This window comes from Triturus cristatus, chromosome 4_1 (genome assembly GCF_964204655.1).
Source record: "Triturus cristatus chromosome 4_1, aTriCri1.1, whole genome shotgun sequence".
NCBI classification, from domain to species: Eukaryota; Metazoa; Chordata; class Amphibia; order Caudata; family Salamandridae; genus Triturus; species Triturus cristatus.
The window spans coordinates 633,698,403-633,726,134 of NC_140585.1; the positions used below are offsets into that span (position 1 = coordinate 633,698,403).

The following is a 27,732-nucleotide window of genomic DNA, read 5'->3' on the forward strand; positions in this document are numbered from 1 at the left end:
ACTAATGTGAACAAACATGTTGCACAAAGTGTTTGTCGCGTGAGAAAGGAAAGACAGAGGTTTCAACAGCTGGCCCCTATTATCACTCAGGCTGGTAAACCCCTCAGATTTGGCTCCCGCCCTCCTCCCCCCAATATGTTCGTGAAAGGTAGAAGCTGTTGCTGGCTGCACCTCCATCTGCTCGATTATTTCCTCCCTCCTCACTTAAAGTGAGACGGCCAGTTAGAGCGGTAACAAAGGCCGCGGCCCCCCGAGGCGGCAGGATCACGCACCGCTCTGAGCCCGCCAGCTAGCACCGCGTCCTGTCTCCCAACAGCCGCGTCCCCAGGTAGGAGGTGCGGGGGAGGGCAGGGAGCGCGGGGACACGGCCGGGAAAGAGCCTGAGAGCGCGCCGACTATAGCTGCGGAGTGGGCGCGGCCTCGCCAATGCCAGCCCAAATGCTGATTGGCCAGTCATCCAACTGCAGCCCTCTCCTCATTGGCCGGATCTGAAAATCTCTATTAGGGCGCCAGAAGAGAGACTTTAGCGGGAGGTTTGGATGTCCCGAGGTGTCCGGGGACTGGTTACCGACTGTCACAGAACTGGCGACTCGTCCGAACGCAGGCGGTGAGTTTGAAATGCTGCGAAAGCATCCACAGATCATGGTACCTGGTATTCCTGCTGCTGTGCCCTTGCTGAAGGAGCGTGCCAGGGCAGCCCCTCTGCTATCCAGGGCACTGCTTAGGCTATACCAGGTCTCTGGTAATACAAGAAAGTTCGCTCAGGTTGCACCAGGGTCCCCTCAGCAAGAGTGAACCAGATACCAGAATCAAGTACAGAGCTGTTGCAGGGTCGGATACTAATGTGCTCTCGGCTTCATTTGTGCCTGAGACGCTTATTACTGAGGTTAATGTCTCGGGACTGCAACGGTGACGGACTAACTTAAGCCAATATTTGCTTTGTACACAGTTCGGTTGTGTCGGGCTTGAAACTGCTAGAATCCTGCTGTGCCGCCGCCTTCAATTACCAAGGGTACAGTCCGTGCCGGGGTGCTCCAGGACTGCGAATTCTCGCAGTGTACGAGTGACTAACTGCTCAGGGTCACCCATTAGCAGTACAGACTGGTACCAGACTGAGGCTGCGTCAGAGTTCGCACAGTACAGGGATCTGGCTATGCCAGGACATGTTACTTTAGTCAGGGGAGGGTGCTGGTCGGGGTGTGCCTCTGACAGTTTCCAGTTTTAGGCTTTACCATGAGTGAGACTGTGCCTGTCAAGACTGGAATGGGTCTGTCTATGTCTGAGACAGGGCCAGACTGCCAAGGTATGACTTTCGCAGCGTTGGGCTGTATTATGCGAAGGTTGCAAGAGTTCGACTGAAGCACAGTTAGGTGTGTGCCCACTTGCATAGGCGTTTGCCCCTGCCAGGCCTTGGGGTGGTGCCAAGGCCATATGTTACCAGTTTTAGGTTTGGCATAGTTAGGGCTAGGGCTGTGCCAATGTATGACGGACTCATGATGTACCAGGTTAGGAGAGAGGTCTGGTCACACTAGATTCGACTGCTACAAACGTGGCCTCTACGGAGATCCCCTCTGCATGAATTTGTACTGTCTGTCCCAGGTTCAGGTTTAGCATGTTACTTTAGTTGCCTGTGCCACCGTCAGACAGTGCATGTCCAGGCAGGACAAGTCTCAGGCTAAAAGAAGGAGTACGACTTCCTGTGCCAAGGCTCGTGTGTAATAACCAGGATTGTGGTGCCACCGCTTATTCAGGCTTTACTATGCTCAGGTAGGTCCGTTCCAGGATTCGGCGTGGCACTGCTCAGACAGTGGCCGAGACGCATTGCTTCGGAAAATGTGAATTGTCAATCAACATCGAAGTTCAGCCGCACTCGTTCTGTACCATCACTATCGGGTCCTAATTTTATCAGAACTTGGTAGCAGACAGTACAGGATGTCACACGATTGTAATATCTTTGATATCTAAAATTGCATTAAATAAATATCTTGAATATATAGCGCCTCATATCCCTGACGTGACACTAGCAAGGTTCATGTTGGACCAGAGGTTAGAACTGACAGTACCGATCTCAGGTCCTGCAAGGGGCCCCAGTTGCTCTTAGATTGAACTCAAGATTCACCTTTCCCCTGGCACTGTCAACGTCTCCTTCAGTCACTGCTGAACTTTCTTCCCCGTGACTGTTTTGGGGAGGTCCAAGAGTTTCCCTCGGTGTCCTATTACAGTGGCGCCTTGGAAAACCGGCAAAGCTGCAAACTTTTGTTCTTAGCGCCAAAACTAACCCCCCTCCGCCCCCTCCCTTCCACCCTGAGGTCAGAAGGAATGGGCAACTCAGCGCCTACACTGCCCGAGGGATGGGCAGCGTCTGCATGCCCCACCCCCTTCATCAGACTGCCGCAGGTCACTTCCCCGCCACAACTCACTCTGCAGGTCGTCCTCCACGCCCCACACAGCCCGCAATATTTCCCGCGCCAGACAGCCCTGCACTACAGGGTCATTTTAGGTGGAGGCTGCTTTCTATGTTTTTTTTATCTACTCGATTTGGGCGCCACCCCTTGGACATTTTCAACGAGTGAGAATTGTACAAGCCAGGCAGGCTAAAGCGGGACAAAAACTTTATGAAGTGGCCCGTTGCTGGTACATAGGATGGCTGCGGTAAGGGGGGCGAATTCACGTTAACTTCCTTAAAGAAGGGGGTGGGAGTGGCCATTTAACAGGAAACAACTTCTCTAAATACGAAGTGTATACAAATAACTACCTGTTTCACCCGCTAACCTGTAAAGTTTTAATGGAAACACGAAAATTGCTTTGTGGCATTAACATGTGGCTACAGACTACGCAGGACAGATTTTCATTTTAATTGCAACTCGATTTGTTTTAGTTGTGGACATCTTTATTAGCCATCTTTGTTATGCCATAGGACATCAAGCGACATAATGCATATACTACCATTAAAAGATCTTTAAAAATATTTGTTTTAGTTCTCGCAATCTCACAGGTTCCTAATGTTTATCACTTGGTTTCTTTGTAGATGGAGGTGATGAATTGCTTAACCCTGAAAGACCTGGTCAGCTCAAAAAAGGTGAAACCGGACATTGCCACGCACGGAAAGCATGCCCACAAGGTTAGCAAAATATGAAAAAAACATGTTTCTGTTAAGTGAGGGCACGCTGTGGACCGTTTTCACATCATAGTATTGCTTTTGTAACTCATATTTTTGCCTCTTGTCAAATATATAATGTCCTAGGTCGCCAGTTTTAGATAGCAACGTCTTTGTTTCACACATAGTTGCATGATGTTTTATCTTAAGGTAGCAAATGTAAACTCCAGTGTTAACGAGGCTATGAATCGCATAGTGCCGCATAGACTTTACCTCCTCAGAGAAGTCTAGTTTTTTCCTCCCCACGGGCGCCTCTACTGCATAAGTTCGACTGTAGTACTTCCTTAGAATTCACTTGAACGCTACTTTGAAAGCGTACTTGTACAATAAAAACAACCTTTGTGTTACCTGGCCATTTATTCGTGTCATCTCTGCCTTCTGTGGTGTCTTGTTTCAGACCGGATTACAATACCATTCGTCTCCATTAGGAGATAGCAGCCCTGCTGGCGAGACTTGCGTGTCAGGGTAAACAGATGCCTAGCCCACACAATCTGATAACGCATTTTATGCAGAATATCTATGTTGGCTTCATTTTACGGCTTTTAAAGTCACATGTTTGATAACCCCCCAATTGTAGATACAACTGAGCCCCACCCTCCGATATATTTCTGAATGCTACCAAAAAGTTTATTTGGAAGTTCAGATGAGCAACTTTGAACTTGTTCACAATATTCTGGGGATTGTTCATATTACCCCGCGCAGATACTCTGGTGAACAAGTGTCAAGAAAGTTTGTAGGTGCCATTTCTTTAAGCGCTGCCATTTTGCAGCAGAATGTTGCGTCACGTTTCCATTTCTTAAGCCATCTGCCTCAGGGTGTCCCAGGAATGGTGAAATCTGGAAGTTAACTCACCAGCAGAGTTCCTCCACCATAGCTTTTCTATTGTGACGGAAATTCTACTTATTCATTGGATTTTAAAGCCAGGGGAATTTCTCTGACCACCCAATTCTGAGAAAGACCTTAAGCTGGGAATTAGATTCATACCTTACAGTAAAGCAGTCCCAATAATTTGTATTTTATTTCTATCTTTCGACATGTCCCAAAAGTCATGCGAAACACTGGCCATACTCGATGGTTACCTGGCAAGGTTTCACTCATTGAGTTGCAGGTGTATGATTGAGTTTGAAGGCTTGAGGATCTTACCAAATTTCCTTACCATTTCATAGGTAATTGCCCAGCAGTTACACTGTGCGAGGTAGTACAAGAACAACGTAAATAAAAGAGGACTAATCACTTCATGGCTCATCAGGCTGTATAAATCGATTTAAAAAAATAAGATGAATTTATCAGTTGTTGAATGTTCCTAATACAAGATGATATCGTAGGATGCATATGTCTCTTATTAATTAGCTCTGTCTATTGTGTCCAGTTGTGTAATGAATACATGTGTATAGGATATATGATGTGCTTTGTTGTTTCTTTGCCATCTATAGTGTGTTTTGCCTTAGTAACTTTTTTGTCTTTCCAGTCTTAAACTAGTGTGATGTTGATGACAACAATCTCCATTTGTGCTTGTCTCATTCGCATAGCAATAGGGTTATTAGTAGAAATCCTAATGTAGCACTAAAATGAATAAATGTCCGATAAGCACCATATCCAAATAACGTCTCAAAATGATAAGTTGTAAGGTGATGTTGTACCCCTTGTTCGCTCGAGTCACCTTCCCATATTGAGAATAAGAGCTCCTGTGTTAAGGATTCCACTGATAACCCAACCCTGATGAAGTCTGCAAGGACGAAACGCATTGGCTGGGCTGAGGTGCTATTGTTACAACTAATGAAACTTCGATGAAGTGAACTGAAACTTAAGCACAAGACACTTGATGAATATGATCGGATATTTAATCCTCAACATCTAATGATAGAAGATTTCTTTCATCTTTCAAATGGGACATATTTCTGTGAATAGAGCAAAAATTGACTATATAATTGCATGCTCCTTGTCATTTGTGTTTGATTCTGAATTTTAGGTGACCTCATAGAAGTGGGGTCACGATAAGTAGAGCACTGGCGAAATACATTATAACACCATACAGTAGTACCACATCCGATGGCCCACACTGCTAGTGCTTCCTAACTATAGCATAGCAATAGCCCTCTGCAGTGCTCATCCCATGAACACAGAAATAACTGCAAGCTTGAATATCTGATATTCCATTATATTGTTGTTGAGCTGGGAAGTGATGCATCAAGCCAGTGGATCTCCACACTTTGCCACAGTTGTCACTACGCCCCTTTGCCAAGGTCATTGTCAAAAACTAGAGCTCCACCCCGCCCCTCCCCCCCATCTAATTTCTGTAAGGTCTACGGTGTGTTATGATTATAGGTATTTTTATGAATGATCATTAAGTGGAATTTTCTGTCCCTCTAAGTACTTTTTAATTTGTTTGTTTCTTTTATTCAGGAAAACATATTTGTTGATCGCACCCGATCAACCCCGATGAAAAACGAGCCAATTGATTTGTCAAAACAGAGGGGTCTCACCCCCGATAGAAGTCCAATCACACCAATTAAGCTCACTGATAGAACCCAGTCAGAGCCATGGACCCCCACAGCAAACTTGAAGATGCTTATCAGTGCTGCCAGCCCTGACATCCGTGACCGAGAGAAAAAGAAAGAGCTGTTCCGGCCAATTGAGAACAACGAGCAGGACGATGAAGCCCCCGAGGCAGGGCAGGTAAGCCAGTGCTGCTGTGCTGGTTTGTAACTATGCAAGGGGATGGCTGTTTCCTATGGCCAAATATGACAGCCTCTCATAATGGGTGAAAACGCCCTCTGAGTGCCCAGGTAAATTGCTGGCAATAGTCCTAGGAAAACATGCGAGTGGATATCTTCAATCAGGGGTGTTGTGAACCCCTTGCCTGTAGCAGTGTTGGGGTTCTTTATGTTCCTTATCTGTCGGCAACTCGGCAGAAAAAAGTTACTAATCGATGATAAAAAAGGAATACCAGCATCAATAGGAGAGCAAGTGGCAGTAAGGAAGAACCGAAAGCAGGGTAGATAGAAAAAGGAAAGGAGGAAGGAATATTGAATGGAAGGAAGGGTGAAAGAAAGGTGGGATGGTAGACAGGAATGATGGATGAGTCGATGGATGAATGAGCGGGCAGATGGATTAGTGAGTGAAAGGATGAGTGAATAGATAGGTGGATGGACAGGTGAAACGAATGCAGAGTAAGGGGTTAATCAGAGCAGATGATTGATGGATGGGTAAGTCAACGGATGAATGCATGGGTGTGGGAAGTATGGATGGGTCGATGAATGGATGAGAGGAGAATGAATGAATAAAATAATTAATGGGTGACTCAATGTAATGGTGAAATCGTGGATATCAGAAATGGATGGTAGATGCTTGGATGGGAGAGACAATAGAGCTCTTCTAGGGAGGGTGGGGCTTGCTTGCCTTGCTTGGTGCCATCAGACCTTTGGTTCAAAGTGGGGGTGTTTTAATTTTCTGGCTATTCCCTTGTCTTCAATGCTGTTTTGTATAGAATAGTGCTGTTCATTTCCAGTACACACACAGCGTGAGCTTGGCTTCCTGTACTTCAGTGGTTGCCTAGTTTCCTCTTGGTCAAATTGTAGTTGGCATGTTCTGGCTTGCCCTGTTGTCTGTTGCAATTCTGCAGGGCCTTTGTCTACACTCATGACTCTCACTTTAAAACACACAGTCCTATTTAAGTTGGTGTTTGCTTTTGTTTCTACTATAGTAGTGATCACTATTGTTGGTGAGGATTGGCTCTTGCATTGTAGAACTGTGACAGAGTTTGAAAATATTCATTTTAGCGTCCACACGCAAAAAATGTATTTAATCTATAGGTGATTGTACTTTTTTAATGTGGATTTGCTCCGGAACTCAGATCAGGGTATTTTATCAATCAAGTTTTGAAAACAACGAGCTGTCAGTGAATGCTTTCCTATTGTTTTACATAGTGTAAATCACGATAACAATAGATCCAGAGTTTTCTATAATATTGTTCACATAGCCCCATACAGAACCACAGAAAACTGCTAATATTTTCAAAGGAAATCAAATCGAAATCAAATGTTTATGTTTTTGTGGATGAGTGGTAGCCAACTTACCATCCGGGCATGCAAACAGGATGTGTTCCCTTTGGGTGACATTGAGAAGTTCACATAGTATTTCTGATTTGAAGTTTGAAGTGGCGTGTGTCCAAACATGGGGACTGCACACCAATGAATAATGCAAAGATGTGCATCTTTTGACCCAATCTTAGTGACGCCCTGTGTGGTGCTCCTTTGTCTGCACATTTATGTTTGAAGTGAAATTAATTTTGGTCACTGTTTCCTTGTGAAAATAGTTTTTCTTAAATCAGAACAAAGGAATAACTTTTCCTAATGTTGCATTGTAAAATGAATTCAATTCAAAAGCATGAAATCCATATTAAAATCACCCATCTTTCCCCACTAATTGCGCAATAGTCATAAATGCTAAAGATCCTAGACTCAATTAGAGGATAGTTGCATTCTTTTATCACCAAAAATCAGCAGCAGCAAATTTTGAGTATACTTTATTGTAGTGCTGCCTTACACTGTAGTTTTTGCATTATTCTTGTTACACTAAATAGGCTAGGAATAAAGTTTCATGCATGATATACAAATAGTTTGTAAATTCTAAATGTACATAGCCCGAAATCGTAGATGAGATAAATAGATATCATTAGAGACCGACTGACCTTAAAACAAAAGCTCATCATCTTGATGAATTGCGAAGAAATCTGTTTGGAAATCAGCTATGCAGCATTGACATTAACTGGTTTGTAGAGCACCCACCACAAACGGAATGTGGCACGTGATAAATATCAGTTGTTATTTCTCTTTAGGCTATGATGTACCCCTATGGTATGGCTCTCTCAATATTGAATTCATTTGCATAAATCGTATAAAAGTTTAAAAAAAATGGAAACCAGGTCTTTTAAAAAACAAATGCTCTTTATGCGCATTTGCAAATTTTTTTACTTTCCTTTTTAAGGTGGAGGCAGATGCAGCGGATGATGGCAGCGCAGATGATTATGAAAAGCGCCCCAGCAGAAAGCAAAAGAGTTTGGGTCTTTTGTGCCAGAAATTCCTAGCCCGCTATCCGAGTTACCCACTATCAACAGAAAAGACTACTATTTCTTTAGATGAAGTGGCTGCAACTCTTGGTAAGTATGCCTGCAGTTTTCTCTTGCTTAATTTCGGGGGAAAAACTCTTATTTTTCTATCACAGTCACTAGAAAATTGAAAATTAGATAGGTTGTTTACTATGTTCACAACAATACGTGTTTTTTGGGTTCAGTTTTTAAAGTTAAGGTCCTATAACATTATAATTTTTTCATTACTTTGGCATCTATACAAAATGAAAATAATGTGTTATTGTGAGATGTGGTTCTTGGCATGTGCCTTCTGGCAATATTCCTTATTTTGAATGGTGCAGAGCTAATGAATATTTGTTTTAACCTGTTGGTTGCAAAGTACTTCAGAGGCGTGCAATAAAATGTAAAACTGAGGACCAGCTCTAAAATGGCCGAAAAAATATGTTTAGTGCTTTGCTAAGCTAAATTATATTTTGCTCATGGTGCACTTTGAGCCGTAGAACAATCAATCAGTTTGACAAATGTAGAGTCGTCTTCTCTCATTTTGGGAGGTAGAGTTGGACTTCTTGCTAAAGTACCGATCTTACCTCAAGCACACTGCCTATGTTATTTGTAAATGGAAAGTACTTCCCAACAAACCCCTATTATTGTTAGTAATTTGGAAACTTGTGAACCTAATTTTGATTTAAATGCTTAACTTGCTTGTTTTTTTTTCTTTCTTGAAATAGGAGTTGAAAGAAGACGAATATATGACATTGTGAATGTGCTGGAGTCTTTAAATCTCGTTAGCCGTGTGGCAAAAAATCAGTACTGCTGGCACGGGCTTCATGGATTGAAACAAACTCTGAAAAACTTGCATTGCCTAGGCATTCTGCAGAAGTACGAAGAACAGATTGCCTATTTTCGGCACAAGGATGGGGACACAGAGCACAAGGTCGGCGAACAAAAAAAAGACAACATGACCTTTCAGAGTAGACACGTTCCTGACTTTGCAGATGCTGATTGCCATTCTGGTGAGTTAGCCTAAGTTATTTCGTTAATCTATAAAAACATTTTTTTCCTTTTTTAATTCTCATTATTTTCTTTTGTGTTATTAAAGCAATATGAACCGGTATTTTAAAAAAATATATTACATTATTTCACCATAAGACAAAGGTAAATACCATTGCTATTTAGTGCTAAACTAATTTCCTTTTTGTGTATATTCAACATTCTCAGTTTATTTTAGATATATAGCCAAATCATTTCTTAACACTTGCATTTGGATCTACTCATGGGTTGACAAATAAATTCAAACTTTCTGTAGCCCAGTAGCTACTCGGAAGTTGAGCACTTGTATATTAGATTTTTGAGTTATACAAAAGAACCTTATGGTTGCAAATAACATTTAATACTAGAGAGTATGCCCATGTTATAATTTGGACGAACAGACCCCTTTCACTAGTCAAACTGAGGAAATCTGCGATTGGTGTTTAGTTGTTTGTGAATGGAACACCCTTTCCTAAGAGCGATGGCTACCATGTGCCCTGTCCTTCACGAAAGACCTTCACTTTTCCATGCCATGAACATGTTAGGAGTGCATTTGTTTACATTTGATGGAGAAGATCTAATTTAGAAACTTGCCTCTGAACATCAACCTTATTTTGAAAAATAAAACTCGGAATGCTTGCGCAATGTACAATAGGTTTCCATGACCTAACTTGGGGAGGAAAATAAAGATTGGGGCACCACTTTCAATATATTTGAAGTAGATTTCCATCACTCTCTTTTAATTGTGTGCTCACAAAGGTATTTTCTTTTTAACTACTTATGTTCTGATCTGTACGTGCCAAACTTTTTTTTATGACTGCTATTGCTAATTTAATGTCCATTTTTACATACCAGCATCTGCAAACAGCAGGAAGGACAAATCGTTACGGATCATGAGTCAAAAGTTTGTCATGCTGTTCCTCGTCTCCACCACCAACGTTGTCACTCTCGAAATAGCAGCCAAAATACTGATTGAAGAAAGCCAAGATGTATCTGATCAAGGCAAATTTAAAAGTAAGATCATATTCAATATACTGCAAGAGTAGAACCGATGACCAATTGTTTTGGCACAAGCCTTTGTATTTTATTTTCTCCATGGCTTTAGTACTCAGCAGTGACAGTTTGTAATGACTGCTTGATACCGAATGAACATTTAGTTGATCATCTTGTATGAATATGAACTTGCTCACTTCTATACAGCCGCTATGCATTATCGTGATTATTCTTCTGGTCTGTGTTCCGAGATCAGATCAGAAGGTTTACTCATATGTTGTATACAATCTAATGCCTAAGAACAATTATATATAAAACAAAATGATGGCATGTAAAAACCTATAAACGTTTTTTTGATGGTCAAAGCTATAATCGCAGTGTCCATCAAATGGTTAAAGGAAAACAAATGAGTCCGTGTCAAACATAAGCTGGATATCCACCCCAAGCCTTGAACCTAATTTATTGCTCTATATGTTTGTATGTGCGTTTATTTATATAACAGAAATATAGAATTGGGGCACATGGGATTAGCGACGTTACGGCGGTGGTAGCAGAATAAGTGGCAGAGTTGAGTGGCCAAGGTTTATAGTAACAGATTGGACAGTGACAGGGAAGAGGTGAAAATGTTCTATAACTAAAATATCTAGTTGGGGGAGGTGGAGATCCCGTGGGAATTTTAGCAACTGGATGGTCACAGAACAACAAAGTGTTTGAAGAGATGCACCATCAGCTACTTTTGAAACAGTAGAATGAAAGGAGCCTGCAAAATCTGCTAAACCTAAGCACAAGGACCACTAAATTGAATGAGATGTCCCTCAATATCATTAGGTTGAACTTGGAATACTATAGCCTTATAGCCGGCTGACAAGGTCTATACGAGTTATGTGCACGAGCCACAGACGAGGGCCTTTAACAACTAGTATAGCCCAAGGCAGAAGGGCTATAAGGCCATTCCTCCCCGTGAGGGTAGAATGTTATACATTTAAAAGAGAGAAACGGAAAGACAATTATTGGAATGTTGAAGCAGACGTCTTATACCAGCCATTATAAGGCCTGAACAACTCCATTGTCTTCAAAAGATCATCCAACATTACAATGGGCTAATATTTGAGAACCACAGGAAAGTATATTATTGGACTGTAAATGGAAAGATGGGGCATTTGTGGGCATTACCCTGTTCTAAAGAAGCCCTGTCGCATCCCAATCTCCTGAGTTCAATTCAGTGTTCTTTGCTTGAGCCACAGGAGCCTCCTTGACTGGATGCCAGCCTACATCAAAAAGATTCACTGCATACCAGCTGTCAGAGCTCAGTAGTGCTTTTCTGAAGGCTCCACATTTTAACAGTAATCACTTAAATATGCATTATTCACTCTTCTGGCTCTTGCCACCAGGAACAATCTCTTGCTGGACTTTAGAACAGAGAATAATTTACAATTTTGTCTAACCTCAAGATCTTTGCCAGATTCTGCACAACCTTGTAAGGCACCATGCCTTTAGACTATGTTATGTTTAGTCTTAATACAGATCATGCATTCTTAGACTCTTAACAAATGACTAGAAGACTACAGTAATTTTATAATTTGAGGTTATATCATTAAAATGGCATACTGTAACACACTTGGTACAATTATGAATCTACTAACATAACGGATTATGTGGTGGTATGCTACCTGTATACCATTGGCACACTATTGTCTGATTTAAATATCAAGCCCTAAGTATTGTTTGAAAATATAATGCCCTGTTGGAGATTGTAAGAAATTGGATTATTATTTGGGGTGGGTGACCACCCACTTCAAGGAGCAATCAAGCCGCTTGTCGGGGTGAACCCTCAAAGCCACTAAATTAATCTGCGCTCAACCTCCGGGTAGCTATGGCACAGAGCAGACAGGCTCAGCTTAGTTCAATGTGTAAAGTGTTTGTGCAGTACCAAAACAGTAATAGAGTCAAAATGAGAAACAATAAAAGCCCAAACCGAATTAGAGAATAATTTAAAAAACAAAATGACAAAAATTCAATAAGGGGAACCAGAGACATGAGTTTTTCAAGATTTAAGGTAAATTGGCACCAAAAACACAAAGCACCAATGATAGTTTATGGTTGCAGTAAACCAGGACCCTAGGAACAATTTGAGGCTGACCGCAATGGAGCACGAGTCAGATTCACCAATAAGGTTCATCATGGTCAAAGATTTTACTTTCTGACTTGATTCTTTAAGTCCCAAGCCACCACAGGAGTACAGTTCTAAATCCTCACTAGGACTTCAGAGGAGACACTTGGAGACTCACAGGGTGTTCGGCAGAGGCCAACAGCATGGGCCAGTCGAGGTCTAGTTGCCACTGGCTAGATGGGTAGAACCAGGAAAAAAATATATCGTAGATTGATGTATCCCCGTAGAAACAATCTTTACAACAAAGTATTTACCTCACACCCTTTACCACACAGGTAGGTATTTGTACCTTTACCACACAGTAAGTTTTTAAATTTTTATAAATAACATTATTATGTTATTTCAAACAAGCATTGGCAAAGCCAATAGGTCACACCTATGCAAGAGCTATTGGCTTTGCCAATGTGTTTTAGGCCTGTTGTACACCAGTGTCGCTGATGTTGAGCATGGCTAAAATTTTGTGGAGTGTTGTTGCGTGTAGTGTTGGGGTGTGGAGTGGCATAGAGCAGTGGTTCCCAAACTGTGCGCCGTGACTCCCTGGGGAGCCCTCAAAGCTAGCCAGGGGAGCCACGGACCCAGAACTTTAATACATTTAATACATTTAATGTTGAAGGGTTTGTTGGCTTCAGGTAAACTAATTAGACTTAAACGCCTGATGTCAATGATTTGGAAGTGACATGCCAAAAGCTGTAAACATAGTGTTGAATTGATTGCATGTCAAGGGAGATGACCGCCATATTTCACTGGATCCCCATGTTCCAACACTCCCAAAGTAAGCAGAAGATGCCTGATTTATTTTGTTAGACTCGTTAATAGTTTCGCTTTTTCCCAAATGCATTTTACACCAATACAAATTATCAGGAAAGTACAGTTGTCCTGTCTATTAAACACACTAAGTATTATTTAGTATTGACATTTGTACCTTAATCATAGGTACTTCCAGTGCACATTTCTTTCAGTACGCACGACAGGCCTGCTCTCTCCTTCAGCACAGGGAAGTGAAACACCATATACGGCATAATGCCAACATTTGGAAGCAAGAAAGAGATCCGTTTAAAAAAAAAAAAATCTGAGGAATTTATTTTATTTGCATTGATTTGAAGGCAATTTTAGGGAGTAGACAGCAAAAATAAAGCTGTATGTGGTTTAAAAAATCATGTCACCCTGCTGAGACAGGTGTGTTGGCATGTAGGACATGGGTAGAAATGTAAGTGCATGTAAATATTCAAGCGCAGAAACACTGTGGCAATGGGGCCTACGTCATTGGGGTGCTATCTAGCACTGTAATTATGATAAAGTTTGAGAGGGTACTCCAAAAAAAAAAAAAAAGGCATGGGCAAAGAAGTGTAACTAGGAATATTTTAATAGAGGTGCCGCCTTAGTAATACGAATGCAAAAACAACAATTGATGGACAGAATGCAGAACAATGTCATACATTCACCCCAGTACAGAGATCTGGGCCTAAATCCATCGTTTTTTTGCTCACCATGCCATTCCAGTTTGAACCCAGCCATATGCAAATCAGTCTTGATCCTGTGCCTCATGGGAACAGTCCAGACCGAACTGCCAAGCCAGGTCCTCCCTGGACTGGAAACAAGCATCCTAGGACCGGTTTCTGGCATTTCAGCCATCTTCAGCCAGGCTTGCTTGATTTCCAGTGGCATGGAGAGCAAGGGACCCACGTATGGGCATACCCTTTCCACTCGGGGTGACAAATGCAAAAACAACAATTGATGGACAGAATGCAGAACAATGTCATACATTCACCCCAGTACAGAGATCTGGGCCTAAATCCATCGTTTTTTTGCTCACCATGCCATTCCAGTTTGAACCCAGCCATATGCAAATCAGTCTTGATCCTGTGCCTCATGGGAACAGTCCAGACCGAACTGCCAAGCCAGGTCCTCCCTGGACTGGAAACAAGCATCCTAGGACCGGTTTCTGGCATTTCAGCCATCTTCAGCCAGGCTTGCTTGATTTCCAGTGGCATGGAGAGCAAGGGACCCACGTCTGGGCATACCCTTTCCACTCGGGGTGACAAATGCAAAAACAACAATTGATGGACAGAATGCAGAACAATGTCATACATTCACCCCAGTACAGAGATCTGGGCCTAAATCCATCGTTTTTTTGCTCACCATGCCATTCCAGTTTGAACCCAGCCATATGCAAATCAGTCTTGATCCTGGTCCAGGGAAGACATGGCTTGGCAGTTCGGGCTGGACTGTTCCCATGAGGCACAGGGTCAAGACTGATTTGCATATGGCCATGTCTAAACTGGGGTGGTGTAGTGGGCAAAAGAACGATGGATTTAACCCAGATCTCTTGACTGGGGGAGAATGTATGCATTGTCAGCATTCCGTCCATCATTTGTTTGTTGTAACGCTTTTCGCCCTAAGTGGGATGGGTATTCCCAGACGTGGGACCCGTGCTCACTGCGCCACTGGAGTCAAGCTATCCTGGCTGATGACGGCTGATAGCCAGAAACCGGTCCTAGGATGCTTGATTCCGGTCCAGGGAAGACATGGCTTGGCAGTTCGGGCTGGACTGTTCCCATGAGGCACAGGGTCAAGACTGATTTGCATATGGCCATGTCTAAACTGGGGTGGTGTAGTGGGCAAAAGAACGATGGATTTAACCCAGATCTCTTGACTGGGGGAGAATGTATGCATTGTCAGCATTCCGTCCATCATTTGTTTGTTGTAACGCTTTTCGCCCTAAGTGGGATGGGTATTCCCAGACGTGGGACCCGTGCTCACTGCGCCACTGGAGTCAAGCTATCCTGGCTGATGACGGCTGATAGCCAGAAACCGGTCCTAGGATGCTTGATTCCGGTCCAGGGAAGACATGGCTTGGCAGTTCGGGCTGGACTGTTCCCATGAGGCACAGGGTCAAGACTGATTTGCATATGGCCATGTCTAAACTGGGGTGGTGTAGTGGGCAAAAGAACGATGGATTTAACCCAGATCTCTTGACTGGGGGAGAATGTATGCATTGTCAGCATTCCGTCCATCATTTGTTTGTTGTAACGCTTTTCGCCCTAAGTGGGATGGGTATTCCCAGACGTGGGACCCGTGCTCACTGCGCCACTGGAGTCAAGCTATCCTGGCTGATGACGGCTGATAGCCAGAAACCGGTCCTAGGATGCTTGATTCCGGTCCAGGGAAGACATGGCTTGGCAGTTCGGGCTGGACTGTTCCCATGAGGCACAGGGTCAAGACTGATTTGCATATGGCCATGTCTAAACTGGGGTGGTGTAGTGGGCAAAAGAACGATGGATTTAACCCAGATCTCTTGACTGGGGGAGAATGTATGCATTGTCAGCATTCCGTCCATCATTTGTTTGTTGTAACGCCTTAGTAATACGAAACACCCTGCGTAAATTATAATACCTTCATCAGCTTCATCCCAATTATTTTTAGGGAGAAAAATGAAAGCACTCCAGAGGCCAGGCTTACATCACCCCCCACGCTCCCAAAAAAGTAACAGTGGGGAGCCATGGGCAATGGCCAATGGGTCAAGGGAGCCGCGGGTCAAAAGAGTTTGGGAACCACTGGCATAGAGTACTGTTGAGTGAAATGGCATAGTGTGTCTTGGAGTGGCGTCAAGTGGAGTGTTTTAGAGTGGGGAATGTTGTTGAGTGGAGGGTCGTGGAGTGGCATAGACTGTCGTGTGGTGGAGAGGCATAGAGTGGAGTAGGGTGGAAATGCGTAGAATGGATGTAGTGCTGTATAATGGAGTAGAGTGGCATAGAGTGGGGTGACTTTAAGTGGGGGAGTGTAGCGTGGCATAACATACATTGGAGTAAAGTGTGGCAAAGTGTATTAGAGTGCCTAGAGTGGAGTGGCACAAAGAGGCGTGGCGTGGAGTGGCGTAATGTGGAGCAGAGTATACTTGAGTGGCATGGCATAGAGTGATTTGTAGTGCTTGGAGTGGCGTATAGTGACATTGTGTGTAGTGAAGCTGCGTAGAGTGGCACTGTGGAGTGGAGTAAAGTGGATTGAAGTGGAGTGGTGTAGAATTTAGTGGCATAGAGTGCATTGGAGTAGAATGGTGCAGAGTAGAATGCAGCCACGTAGAGCAGAGTGGTGCAGAGAAGAGTGGCGTACAGTGCAGTGGTGCAAAGTAGAGTGGGGTAGAGTGGAGTGGTGCAGAGCAGAGTGATGTAGAGTAGAATGTAGTAGAGTGTAGTGGCATAGAGTGCAGTGCTGCAGAAGTAGAAGATCATCGAGTTCAGTGTCATAGAGTGGTGCAGAGTAGAATAGATTGGTGTAGAGTTCAGTGGCATTATGTGCAATGGTGTAGAGTGTCATAGAGAGCGGTGGTGCAGAGTAGGTTGGCGTAGAGTGCATTGGTTTTGAGTAGAGTGGCAGAAAGAGCAGTGGCATAGAGTAGATTGTTTCAGAGTAGAGTGACGTGGCTCAGACTAGTGTGGTGCAGGATAGAGTGCAGTGATGCAGAGTAGATTGACATAGAGTTCACTGGCGTAGAGTATAATTGTGCAGAGTAGAGTGGCGTAGAGAGCAGTGGTGCAGAGTAGAGTGGGCTAGAGTAGAATGCAGTAGAGTGTAGAGGCATATTGTACAGTGGCGCAGAAGTAGAGTTTCATAGAGTTCAGAGTCATAGAAGACAGTGGTACAGTGTGGTGCAGAGTAGAATAGCATGGTACAGTGTGCAGCGACATAAAGTGCAATGGTGTAGATCGTCAGAGTTCAGTGGTGTAGAGTAGAGTGGCATAGAGCTCAGAGATGCATAGTAGATTGGCGTAGAGTGCATTGGTTTTGGGTAGAGTGGCGGAGAGCACAGTGACAGAGTAGAGTAGAGTGAATTTGCGCAGAGTGGTGTGGTGCAGGGTAGAGTTCAGTGATGCAGAGTAGATTGATGTAGAGTGCATTGCCACAGAGTGGAGTGGTGCAGAGTAGAGTGGCGTATACATGGTTTGATAGCGCACTACCATTACAGACAACACATTATCAATTGTAATGACCATTGCATTTGCACAGACATACAGTTTTATTGATAAAAGTATACAGCGCACAAAGGATAATATGTTGAAATGTCATCACCTAGTGTATTGATTTTGTTTTGATCGTATTAAAATAATTGTTTCCACCACACTTCAGAATTAAATTAAAACGGTTTTCGATGTACTTTCCGAATTTTGATTCATTCAGAAATATCTGCACAGTTCATTTACAGGTGTTTGAATTGTGTTACTTGCTAGAAAAAGGCATTCCTTTCACAACAAGATGCTCACATAAATCCTCTCACTTTAAAGTCAGAGAAAGGAAAGTAAACTCAAGCTCCTTTTGAAAACAAAGCCTGACATTTGACCTCTGTCTGTGAATGGATAGCAAATGTGCCAAGGTAAGAAAAAGATTTAAAGGCTTGTTTACAGAAAGCAATTACTTGTGTGAAGGAGTAAAATAAACAAGGTATGCTTCTTAGGAGAGACGAACTCAAGCTGGACAGCCTAAAAAATAGAAAGCGAGCAAATGTGAGTTACAAACCACAGAGCCAATGGTAAGCAATGGGCAGAATGGATTCCCAGGGAAGCTTTACGAATGTGCCCAAGATCTCTTTAGCAAACCAGACAGCTGCCCTGCATGGAAGGTTTCAACCTAAAAAGGGTTTAGGTGTGGCTATTGGTTAAGTGAGGTAAGGGTAATCTTAGGGTCCTGGCGGTTCCTTATTTTATGCATGAACACACACACATTTTAATGCAATTCTACCCACAACCACCCCCACCATTTCGGTAAACGGACTTTTGTTCATACAGACTCGTCATTACTGTGAATAACACAACTTCTAAAAACAGAACATCGGTGTCAGAAGAAACTTCACACCCAGATAATAGTGATGAATACATTGTAGCACTACTTATTCCTGACATAAAAATGGACTTTGCTTCTGATCAAGAGGCAACCGCATCTCTAGTCCCTCTGCCCATAATCCCTGAGTAAAAGGAGACCTATGCCTCTAACATGCCCCAGTGCTTGTTATGTTATGCAGCAGCTGTGAGGGTAGCCAAACTTAGGGCCTAGTGCAACTACTCAAAGTCAGGTCTTAAGTATTTGCCTATTTCAAGAAATGAGGAGGGAACTTTTATTTGTAGCAGCAGGGCATTCCATGCTTTAGCAGCCCTCGCTATGGTGAGTCAGATTTTATCAGGGCGAGCTATATTTAGAGCCTACTTGCCCCCTCTGGCGAGCTGACAAACAACAGGTGTTTTGTTCACTCTCAAAATGAAAGAGCATTAAAAATGACTTCAAATCTTGTTTTTAATCTTGTCATATTTGCTCTGTTTTCAGAGACAGAGGTCAAAAGTCAGTGTACATCTACAATTACTTTTCTTTCTTTCACTGTAAAGTTCAAGGATTTTGTAAAGTTAACTGTCTGACAAACGTGCTGTACAAAAAGTGTGAAATGAAAGGCTGCATGATGTCATGTTTTATTCCAAAACACGTTTAAATAGTTAAAAAATGAACTGTACAGACATTTCAAAATACATTTCAATAGTTATGGAAGACTTTATTTTGTAGTTCTGTGGTGGTGTGTAAAGGATAAATATGTTTGCTGAAACCTAATTTCCACAGATTATTGTTTATACACTATATAGTTTTATAAGTAAAACTGCATGTTAGTGGGAAAGTTTTTGGCCATTTCAATGGAAAATGTGCTGTCTGTAAATGACACCACCTCATGCTTTAGTAATACATTTATTAAAGTGAGTTTTTAAAGATGAACTGAGAAACATTCCTTACCCTGAACTGGTGTCAGTGCTATTAGTGAACTCAGAGGTAAGAGCCATGTGTACCCTGTAAGTGGGCTAGATTCCTGTTATGCATGGAGCAAACGTTTAGTCTATTGAATCAAACCAAATAGGTTTTTTGTACAGCAGGTATGCTGAACTCTCTTGGAAGGTGCTCTCATATGTGATCATGAAGAAAACAGTGGCTCTGGTAAATAAAATAGTTGCCTAGGATGACATAATGAGACCAGTGTATGATTCAAGTACATTACAGTTAAGTAGAGTAGATTATTCAAGTTACTAGACCTGCAGGTCTAGTTACATTTTTATGATTTTTTGAGGCCTGTTTAGGATTGATGTGAAAGAAAGCTTGAGCACCAAATCTGGTTTTCTGTATACATGGGATGTGTAAAAGTAGTAAGCTTGGGTGGAGTTCGCTGAGTTCCGCTATTCGGATCTCCGTGAAGTGACAGAAAAACTCAGCCAAGCTACACAGAGGTCCGCGAGCCGCAGAGTGGGTTACCTCGTGCCGTTTGCACTGATTTTTAGTGCCGGATGTTTGTCACACACTGTAAAATCAGCACGAACTGCATCTCGCACAGTGCAAGAGGATGCTGCTTCTTTCTGCCGCCCGAGTAGAAGGTTTACTCGAGCAGCAGGTTCCTCAATGCAACCAGGAGGTTTCTCAATGAGAGCGGTAGCGACCATCCGTGACCGCCCACGTTGAGAAATCTCGCTGGGAAGTAGTCTAGCGTTGAATTTTCCTCGCTCGCACTCGTCAACTTACCATTGGCGAGCAAGGAAAAAACTACACTGAGCCACACAGAGCCGAGTTTTTTTGGAACTCCACTAGCTCAGCAGAGCGCAAAAAACTCTGCAAAGGAAGCGGAGTTCACTGCCCAGGCTTAGCAAGTAGGAGTCCAGATGAATGAAGGTCACTGGAAGGTTTACGAAAGCAGATACGATTGTTGAGGTATACTCAGCCAGGGTTATGCATTACCCTGAAGGTGTAGAAGAGGAGTTTGAATTGTGCTCGTTTATGTATGGAGAGACAGTGGGGCTTCTTCAGGATTGGTGTGATGGGAGTATGGTGTGGGAGGTTGAGAGTGATTCTGGCCACTGAGTTCTGAGTGGTCTTGAGCCTTCGGGTGAGTTTTTTTTGTTGATCCCGACATAGAGGGCATTCCTGTAGTCTAGTTTGCTTGTGACTAGGGCGTATTTGTGACGGTTTCCTGGATGCTGATTAAGAACCATTTGAAAATCTTCCTTCACATCTTCACGTTACGTGGGAGGTGACAGCATTGACTTGTGTGGTCATGTCAAGTTACGATGACTATCTCTATGTTCTTGACGTGGGTGGTGGGCGCGGGTGTTAGTCCTAGCTCTGATGGCCACCGGGTGGAGTCCCACAGCGAAGTGCTCTTCCCGGAGATCCCAATTTCAGTCTTGTTGATGTTCAGCTTCAGACAGTTGGTCTTCATCCAGTGCGCGAAGTCATGCAGGCATTGAACGTGATCCGGGTACTGAGCATCTTGTCTGTGAGGAAGAGAATGTGCTGTGCGTCCTTGGCATAGGAGAGGATGTTGATGTTGTGAGAGTAGATGATGCTGGCTAAGGTGATCATCTATGCGTTGAAGAGGGTCGGGCTCAAGGAGGATCCTCGCCAAACCCCACAAATGAGCTTGCAGGCTTCAAGGTGTATGTTACCAGGCTAAATGACTAGAAACTTCCAATTAGGAAGGAGCAGTTCCATCCAAGTCCCTGTCCCTGGATTCCGATGTTGTGTAGGCATTGGATGAGGATGGTTTGGGAGCCTGAGTCAAACGCTGTGGAAACGTCCAGAAGGATGAAGGCCGCTGTGTCGCCTCCACCCAGAGTCATAAGATTGTAATCCGTAGAGGTAGTGAGGGCAGTCTCCATGCTGTTGTCTGGTCTGAAACCAGACTGAGTGGTGTTGATGAGTTGGTGGTCATTGAGGTATTCAGTGAGATGTCTGTTGATAACTTTCCCTAAGACCATGGCCTGGAATGGTAGCAGGGAGATTGGTCTGTAGTTGCCGAGCGTTGAAGAGTTTCTTCAGCAATGGAAGGATAGTTGTATGTTTACAAGCATCTGGAAAGATCGTGGAAGACTTGGAGGCATTCAGGATGGATGTGAGCAAGGCGCTTATGGGTTACGGTCCTCTGTAGTGGGCATGATGAGTGCAGGGTTCGATAGGGCCCATGATGGTGTGGACTTCGTGGTGGTGGCAGCAGTTTCTTCTGGGGTGATGACGTGGCCATGTGGTTAACATTAGTTCTTTGGCTAAGATCAGGTGGTGTTTAGCAAAGTCTGTTGGGTCCGGCTGCTGGTTGAAGTTGCCGTAAAATCAGTGGTTTTGTTGCTGAAGATTTGAGAATGTTTGGTGCAGATATACTTCACAATGTCAAAGATTTCTCTGCTTCTGTTGGTGCTGGCATCGATGCGGTCCGCCACAGCAGAGTAAATGGTGGTCTGTATCATTTGGTGGTAGCGTCTTAGAACGGATTTGAATGTGCTCCTGTCTGGATTGTCCTGGCTCATTGTCCATTTGCGCGCAAGTTATCTACATTGGTGATTCATCAGTCTGAGTTCTATCATATACAAACTGACCTAAGGTCGATATCTTCTTGTATTACTGTATCTGAGGAGGGCTAGGGAGTCGGCGTAGGAGGTGATTGTTGTTGAAATTCCTGATGACTGGGCAGACTGTTTGTAAAGACACTGTTGCTGTGTTCAGGTCGGTGGGTCTTGGGAGTGGTGTTTCGGTCATTTTCGCTAATGATGCTCTAGTTTCGGCAGGCTGGTCTGACGGTGTTGCACGTCAGTTTGATCGGGATGGGGATGGCTGCTGGTTGAAGTTGCCGTAAAAGCAGTGGTTTTGTTGCTGAAGATTTGAGAATGTTTGGTGCAGATATACTTCACAATGTCAAAGATTTCTCTGCTTCTGTTGGTGCTGGCATCGATGCGGTCCGCCACAGCAGAGTAAATGGTGGTCTGTATCATTTGGTGGTAGCGTCTTAGAACGGATTTGAATGTGCTCCTGTCTGGATTGTCCTGGCTCATTGTCCATTTGCGCGCAAGTTATCTACAATGGTGATTCATCAGTCTGAGTTCTATCATATACAAACTGACCTAAGGTCGATATCTTCTTGTATTACTGTATCTGAGGAGGGCTAGGGAGTCGGCGTAGGAGGTGATTGTTGTTGAAATTCCTGATGACTGGGCAGACTGTTTGTAAAGACACTGTTGCTGTGTTCAGGTCGGTGGGTCTTGGGAGTGGTGTTTCGGTCATTTTCGCTGATGATGCTCTAGTTTCGGCAGGCTGGTCTGACGGTGTTGCACGTCAGTTTGACCGGGATGGGGATGCCGATCTTGTCATGGGCGTGGACTGTCCTGGAGATTGGTGTGGGCTGTTCGACTCGGATGTTATAGAAGGTGGGGAAAATAGGGTCCAGGAGGTGTCCGGCAATGTGGGTGGATTTCTTTATTTGCTGTTTGAGGCTCAGGCTCAAGGTCTTCGATGAGTGCTTTTGAGTTGGGGTAGACAAGGTCATCCAGATCAAAGTTCAGGTTTCCAAGTAGGACGTACTCACTCGTGTTGAGGGCGAGTGGTGCAATGGAGACCGTGATGGTGAAGTTGGTTTGTGGTCCAGGTGGTCTGTAGATGAGAGTGCTTCTTACGTTGAGGTTGGCTGTGACATACAGCTCGAACTACAGGTGGTCATTGTTTGAGGATGACTTGTCCGTGAAGGTGGTGCAGTTGATGACTTTCTTTTTGGATGTGGTAATTCTGCCTCCGGGCTGGTGGGGGTTTGACTGTGGCCATTTTAGGTTCAGATGTGGGGTTTAGCCTGGATTCTGTGAGGAACATTAGTTCCGTAGCATTGTTGTTCAGCAGGCACCAGATCTCTGTGGTGTGCTTGAGGGAACTGGTGTGGAGAAGCATGCATGTGAGTGCGGTGTGTTGTGTAGGTGGTTGCAGCACTATGTGAGTGTGAGATAGTGGTCTGTTGGGTTCTGTCGGTACGGGCGCAGTGAGTGTTGGGCGTGGGTAAGAGTACGGAAATGTGCAGGAGAACTCTCCCTCAGTTTTCTGTGGTGGAGCAGCGGTGGGTATTTAGGGCATGAAAGGTCAAAGCAGGGTGGTGGCGGGAGGGGGGACCAGGGTCCCTGCTCTCCTCACTTCTAAAGAATGTGATTTGACTTCTTCAGGAGAGTATGGATTTTGAAAATTGTGTCTTGTTGCAAATGAAATTTCGAACCTACTTTGGTCTAAAAAAGAGGACCTGGCTTTAGAATAAATTAATTCTAATGGATTTTAAGATATGTTTCATCCAGCAGTAAAGCTCCTCACTTGTCAAGTCTTTCAGCTGAGGTAAAGACTAATACAATGGCTAAGGTAGCAGGCACATGGCAAAACAAGCAAATGTAATGGTTCAAATGGAGCATTCTGTAGACTCCTAAGACCTAAAAGGAGATCCCAGGGAACAAACAATCGGCCTATGTTGTTCAAATGTTTTAAGCAATCTCCCTACTAAATTGTCAATTTTGGAGAGGTTGCAGAAGACAGTTAAGTATACAAAATATTTATTGAAAACCATTGGTTTCCCTGCTGAGCTCTTTTCTGGAAATGTTAGGATACTTGATTATGCTTGTGGTCTTTTGTAGCATCCATTTTTAATCCTTTTGTTTTTTTCTTTTCAGCGAAGGTACGTAGGCTGTATGATATTGCCAATGTTCTTACCAGTCTGGGTCTCATTAAGAAAGTACATGTCACAGAGGAGAGAGGCCGCAAGCCGGCATTTAAGTGGATTGGGCCTACCGACTTCAATGCGCTTTGTAGTAAGTGTGGTTTTATTTCATCAATACTTAGAATCGTTGTCAAAAATGATATGCATCATAGAAACAAAAAAGGGGGCAGCTAGATAAAAATTACTGCACCACCCAGTATAGTCACATACACATTTTCTCAAGTGTATTGTCCACCTCAAATGACTAGCTGCCACATGGCCATAGACCAGAAATAATTTAAACAAAACAATGAGAGGCAATAAAACTCTATTCCATGAGACTAGGTATATGATTTCAATATCAGCAGTATGAGTCCACAGCTCCCAGTTATGACAAGATAGTTCTTTATTTTCTTATTCAGATTCACAATCTGTAACCAGGCATATAGAAGCAGCCAACGTGTTTCGCCCAAACACAAGGACTTCTTTAGGGCAGCGTTGCAAATGGAAGGAAATCAATGACAATAGAATATTACAAGTATTTGCCATAGCTTCACTAGATCTCCACAGCTTTAATTCCAGAACATCCTTCTGTTATTCTGCACATAAGGCATCCTCATGGGTATAAAAAAGCAGTCGGGCCAAGTATTCAAACGGAATACCGTATAAAACATGGGTACTCACAAACTTTCTCCCGGGGGGCAAATTTACAGTGTGGTTTGTGGCCGAAGGCCACACCGGTGGGGGCGGGATCAGTGGGGGGGAAGGCTAGAGCAAAAAAACTGTGACGCCTTCATTCACTTAGCCACCAGATCCGGCATACACACATCTTTCTCTCTCTCTCTTTTCTATCTCTCTCTGTCTCCCTCCCTCTGTCTCCCTCTCTGTCTCCCTCCCTCCCTCTGTCTCCCTCCCTCTGTCTCCCTCCCTCTGTCTGTCTCCCTCCCTCTGTCTTCCTCCCTCCCTCTGTCTGTCTCCTCTGTCTGTCTGTCTGTTGCCATCTGTCTGTCACCATCTGTCTCCCTCTCTGTGTCCGTCCCTCTGTCTCCCTCCCTCTGGTGCCCTCTGTCTCCCTCTCTGTCTGTCTCCCTCTGCCTGTCTCCCTCTCCCTCCCTTGGTCTCCCCCTCCGGTCATCCTCTCTTTCTGTTTCCCTCTGTATGTCCCCCTCTCTGTCTGTCTCCCTCTCCCTCCCTTGGTCTTCCCCTCTCTGTCTCCCTCCCTCTCTATCTGTCTCCCTCTCTGTCTGTCTCCCTCCCTCTGTCTTTCTCCCTCCCTCTCTCTCTCTCTCTCTGTCTGTCTCCCTCCCTCTCTCTGTCTCCCTCCCTCTCTGTCTCCCTCTCTCTCTGTCTCCCACTCTCTCTGTCTCCCCCCTCTGTCTCCCTCCCTCCCTCCATCTGTCTGTCTCCCTCCCTCTGTCTGTCTCCCTTCCTCTGTCTGTCTCCCTTCCTCCGTCTGTCTCCCTTCCTCTGTCTGTCTCCCTTCCTCCGTCTGTCTCCCTTCCTCTGTCTGTCTCCCTCTCTGTCTCCCTCTCTGTGTCCGTCCCTCTGTGTCTGTCCCTCTGTCTCCCTCCCTCTGTCCCCCTCCCTCTGTCTCCCTCCGTCTCTCTGTCTCCCTCCCTCTGTCTCTCTGTCTCCCTCTCTGTCTCCCTCCCTCTGTCTCCCTTTCTGTCTTTCTCCCTTTCCCTCCCTTGGTCTCCCCCTCTCTGTCTGTCTCCCTCCCTTGGTCTCCCCCTCTCTGTCTCCCTCCCTCTCTGTCTGTCTGTCTCCCTCCCTCTCTCTCTGTTTGTCTGTCTCCCTCTCTGTCTCTCTCCCTCTCAGTCTGTCTCCCTCCCTCACTCTCTGTCTCCCTCCCTCTCTGTCTCCCTCCCTCTGTCTCCCCCTCTGTCTCCCCCTCTGTCTCCCTCCATCTGTCTGTCTCCCTCCCTCTGTCTGTGTCCCTACCTCTCTCTCTCTCTCTGTCGCCCTCCCTCTCTGTCTGTCTCCCTCCCTCTGTCTGTCTCCCTCCCTCTCTCTCTGTCTGTCTCCCTCCCTCTGTCTCCCTCCCTCTCTGTCTCCCTCTCTCTCTGTCTCCCACACTCTCTGTCTCCCCCCTCTGTCTCCCTCCCTCTCTCCCTCCATCTCTCGCCCTCCATCTGTCTGTCTCCCTCCCTCTGTCTGTCTCCCTTCCTCTGTCTGTCTCCCTCTCTATCTGTCTCCCTCTCTGTCTCCCTCTGTCTGTCTCCCTCCGTCTGTCTCCCTCCGTCTGTCTGTCGCCATCTGTCTCTCTCTCTGTCTCCCTTTCTGTCTCCCTCTGTCTGTCTCCCTTTCCCTCCCTTGGTCTCCCCCTCTCTGTCTCACTCTCTGTCTGTCTCCCTCTGTTTGTCTCCCTCTCCCTCCCTTGGTCTCCCCCTCTCTGTCTCCCTCCCTCTCTTTCTGTCTGTCTCCCTCCCTCTCTCTCTGTCTGTCTGTCTCCCTCTCTGTCTCTCTCCCTCTCTGTCTGTCTCCCTCCCTCCCTCTCTCTCTGTCTCCCCATCTGTCTCCCTCCCTCTCCCTCCATCTGTCTCCCTCCCTCCATCTGTCTGTCTGTCTGTCGCCATCTGTCTTCCTCTATGTGTCCGTCCCTCCCCCTGCCCCCTCCCTCTGTCCCCCTCCCTCAGGCTCCCTCCTTCTGTCCCCCTCCCTCTGTCTCCCTCCCTGTATCCCCCTCCCTCTGTCTCCCTCCGTCTCTCTGTCTCCCCCTCTGTCTCCCTCTGTCTGTCTCCCTCCCTCCCTCTGTCTCCCTCCCTCTCTCCCTCCATCTCTCTCCCTCCATCTGTCTGTCTCCCTCCCTCTGTCTGTCTCCCTTCCTCTGTCTGTCTCCCTCTCTATCTGTCTCCCTCTGTCTGTCTCCCTCCGTCTGTCTCCCTCCGTCTGTCTGTCGCCATCTGTCTCTCTCTCTGTCTCCCTTTCTGTCTCCCTCTGTCTGTCTCCCTTTCCCTCCCTTGGTCTCCCCCTCTCTGTCTCACTCTCTGTCTGTCTCCCTCTGTTTGTCTCCCTCTCCCTCCCTTGGTCTCCCCCTCTCTGTCTCCCTCCCTCTCTTTCTGTCTGTCTCCCTCCCTCTCTCTCTGTCTGTCTGTCTCCATCTGACTCTCTCCCTCTCTGTCTGTCTCCCTCCCTCCCTCTCTGTCTCCCTCCCTCTCTGTCTCCCTCTCTCTCTGTCTCCCCATCTTTCTCCCTCCCTCTCCCTCCATCTGTCTCCCTCCCTCCATCTGTCTGTCTGTCTCCCTCCGTCTGTCTGTCGCCATCTGTCTGTCGCCATCTGTCTTCCTCTATGTGTCCATCCCTCTGTCTCCCTCCCCCTGCCCCCCTCCCTCTGTCCCCCTCCCTCTGTCCCCCTCCCTCAGGCTCCCTCCTTCTGTCCCCCTCCCTCTGTCTCCCTCCCTCTGTCCCCCTCCCTCTGTCTCCCCCTCTGTCTCCCTCTGTCTGTCTCCCTCCCTCCCTCTGTCTCCCTCCCTCTGTCTCCCTCCTTCCCTCTGTCTGTCTCCCTCTGTCTGTCTGTGTCGCCATCTGTCTGTCACCATCTGTCTCCATCCCTCTGTCTCCGTCCCTCCCTCTGTCCCCCTACCTCTGTCTGTCTCCCTCTCTGTCTCCCTCCCTCTGTCTCTCTCCCTCCCTCTGTCTCCCTCTGTCTGGCTCTCTCCCTTTGTCGCCCTTCTCCCTCTGTCTTCCTCCCTATTCCTCTCTTGTCTCCCTCCCTCTCGCTGTCCCCCTCTCTCTCTCTGTCGCCTTCTCTCTCTCTCTGTCTCCCTCTCTGTCTCCCTCCCTCCCTCTCT

At 45.3% G+C, this 27,732-nt stretch overlaps 1 protein-coding gene across 1 annotated transcript in view; it reads left to right on the forward strand.

Moving 5' to 3' along the window:
• Positions 1 to 402: 402 nt before the first annotated feature.
• E2F7 (E2F transcription factor 7) overlaps positions 403 to 27,732 on the forward strand; it is a 66,496-nt gene continuing 39,166 nt past the window's right edge. Inside the window, exons 1-7 of the mRNA XM_085653007.1 lie at positions 403 to 607; positions 3,029 to 3,121; positions 5,561 to 5,833; positions 8,144 to 8,315; positions 8,975 to 9,259; positions 10,131 to 10,289; positions 23,916 to 24,053. Coding sequence (XP_085509133.1) covers positions 3,029 to 3,121; positions 5,561 to 5,833; positions 8,144 to 8,315; positions 8,975 to 9,259; positions 10,131 to 10,289; positions 23,916 to 24,053 — 1,120 coding nt within the window. The 5' untranslated portion in view covers positions 403 to 607. The remainder of the gene's footprint in view (positions 608 to 3,028; positions 3,122 to 5,560; positions 5,834 to 8,143; positions 8,316 to 8,974; positions 9,260 to 10,130; positions 10,290 to 23,915; positions 24,054 to 27,732) is intronic.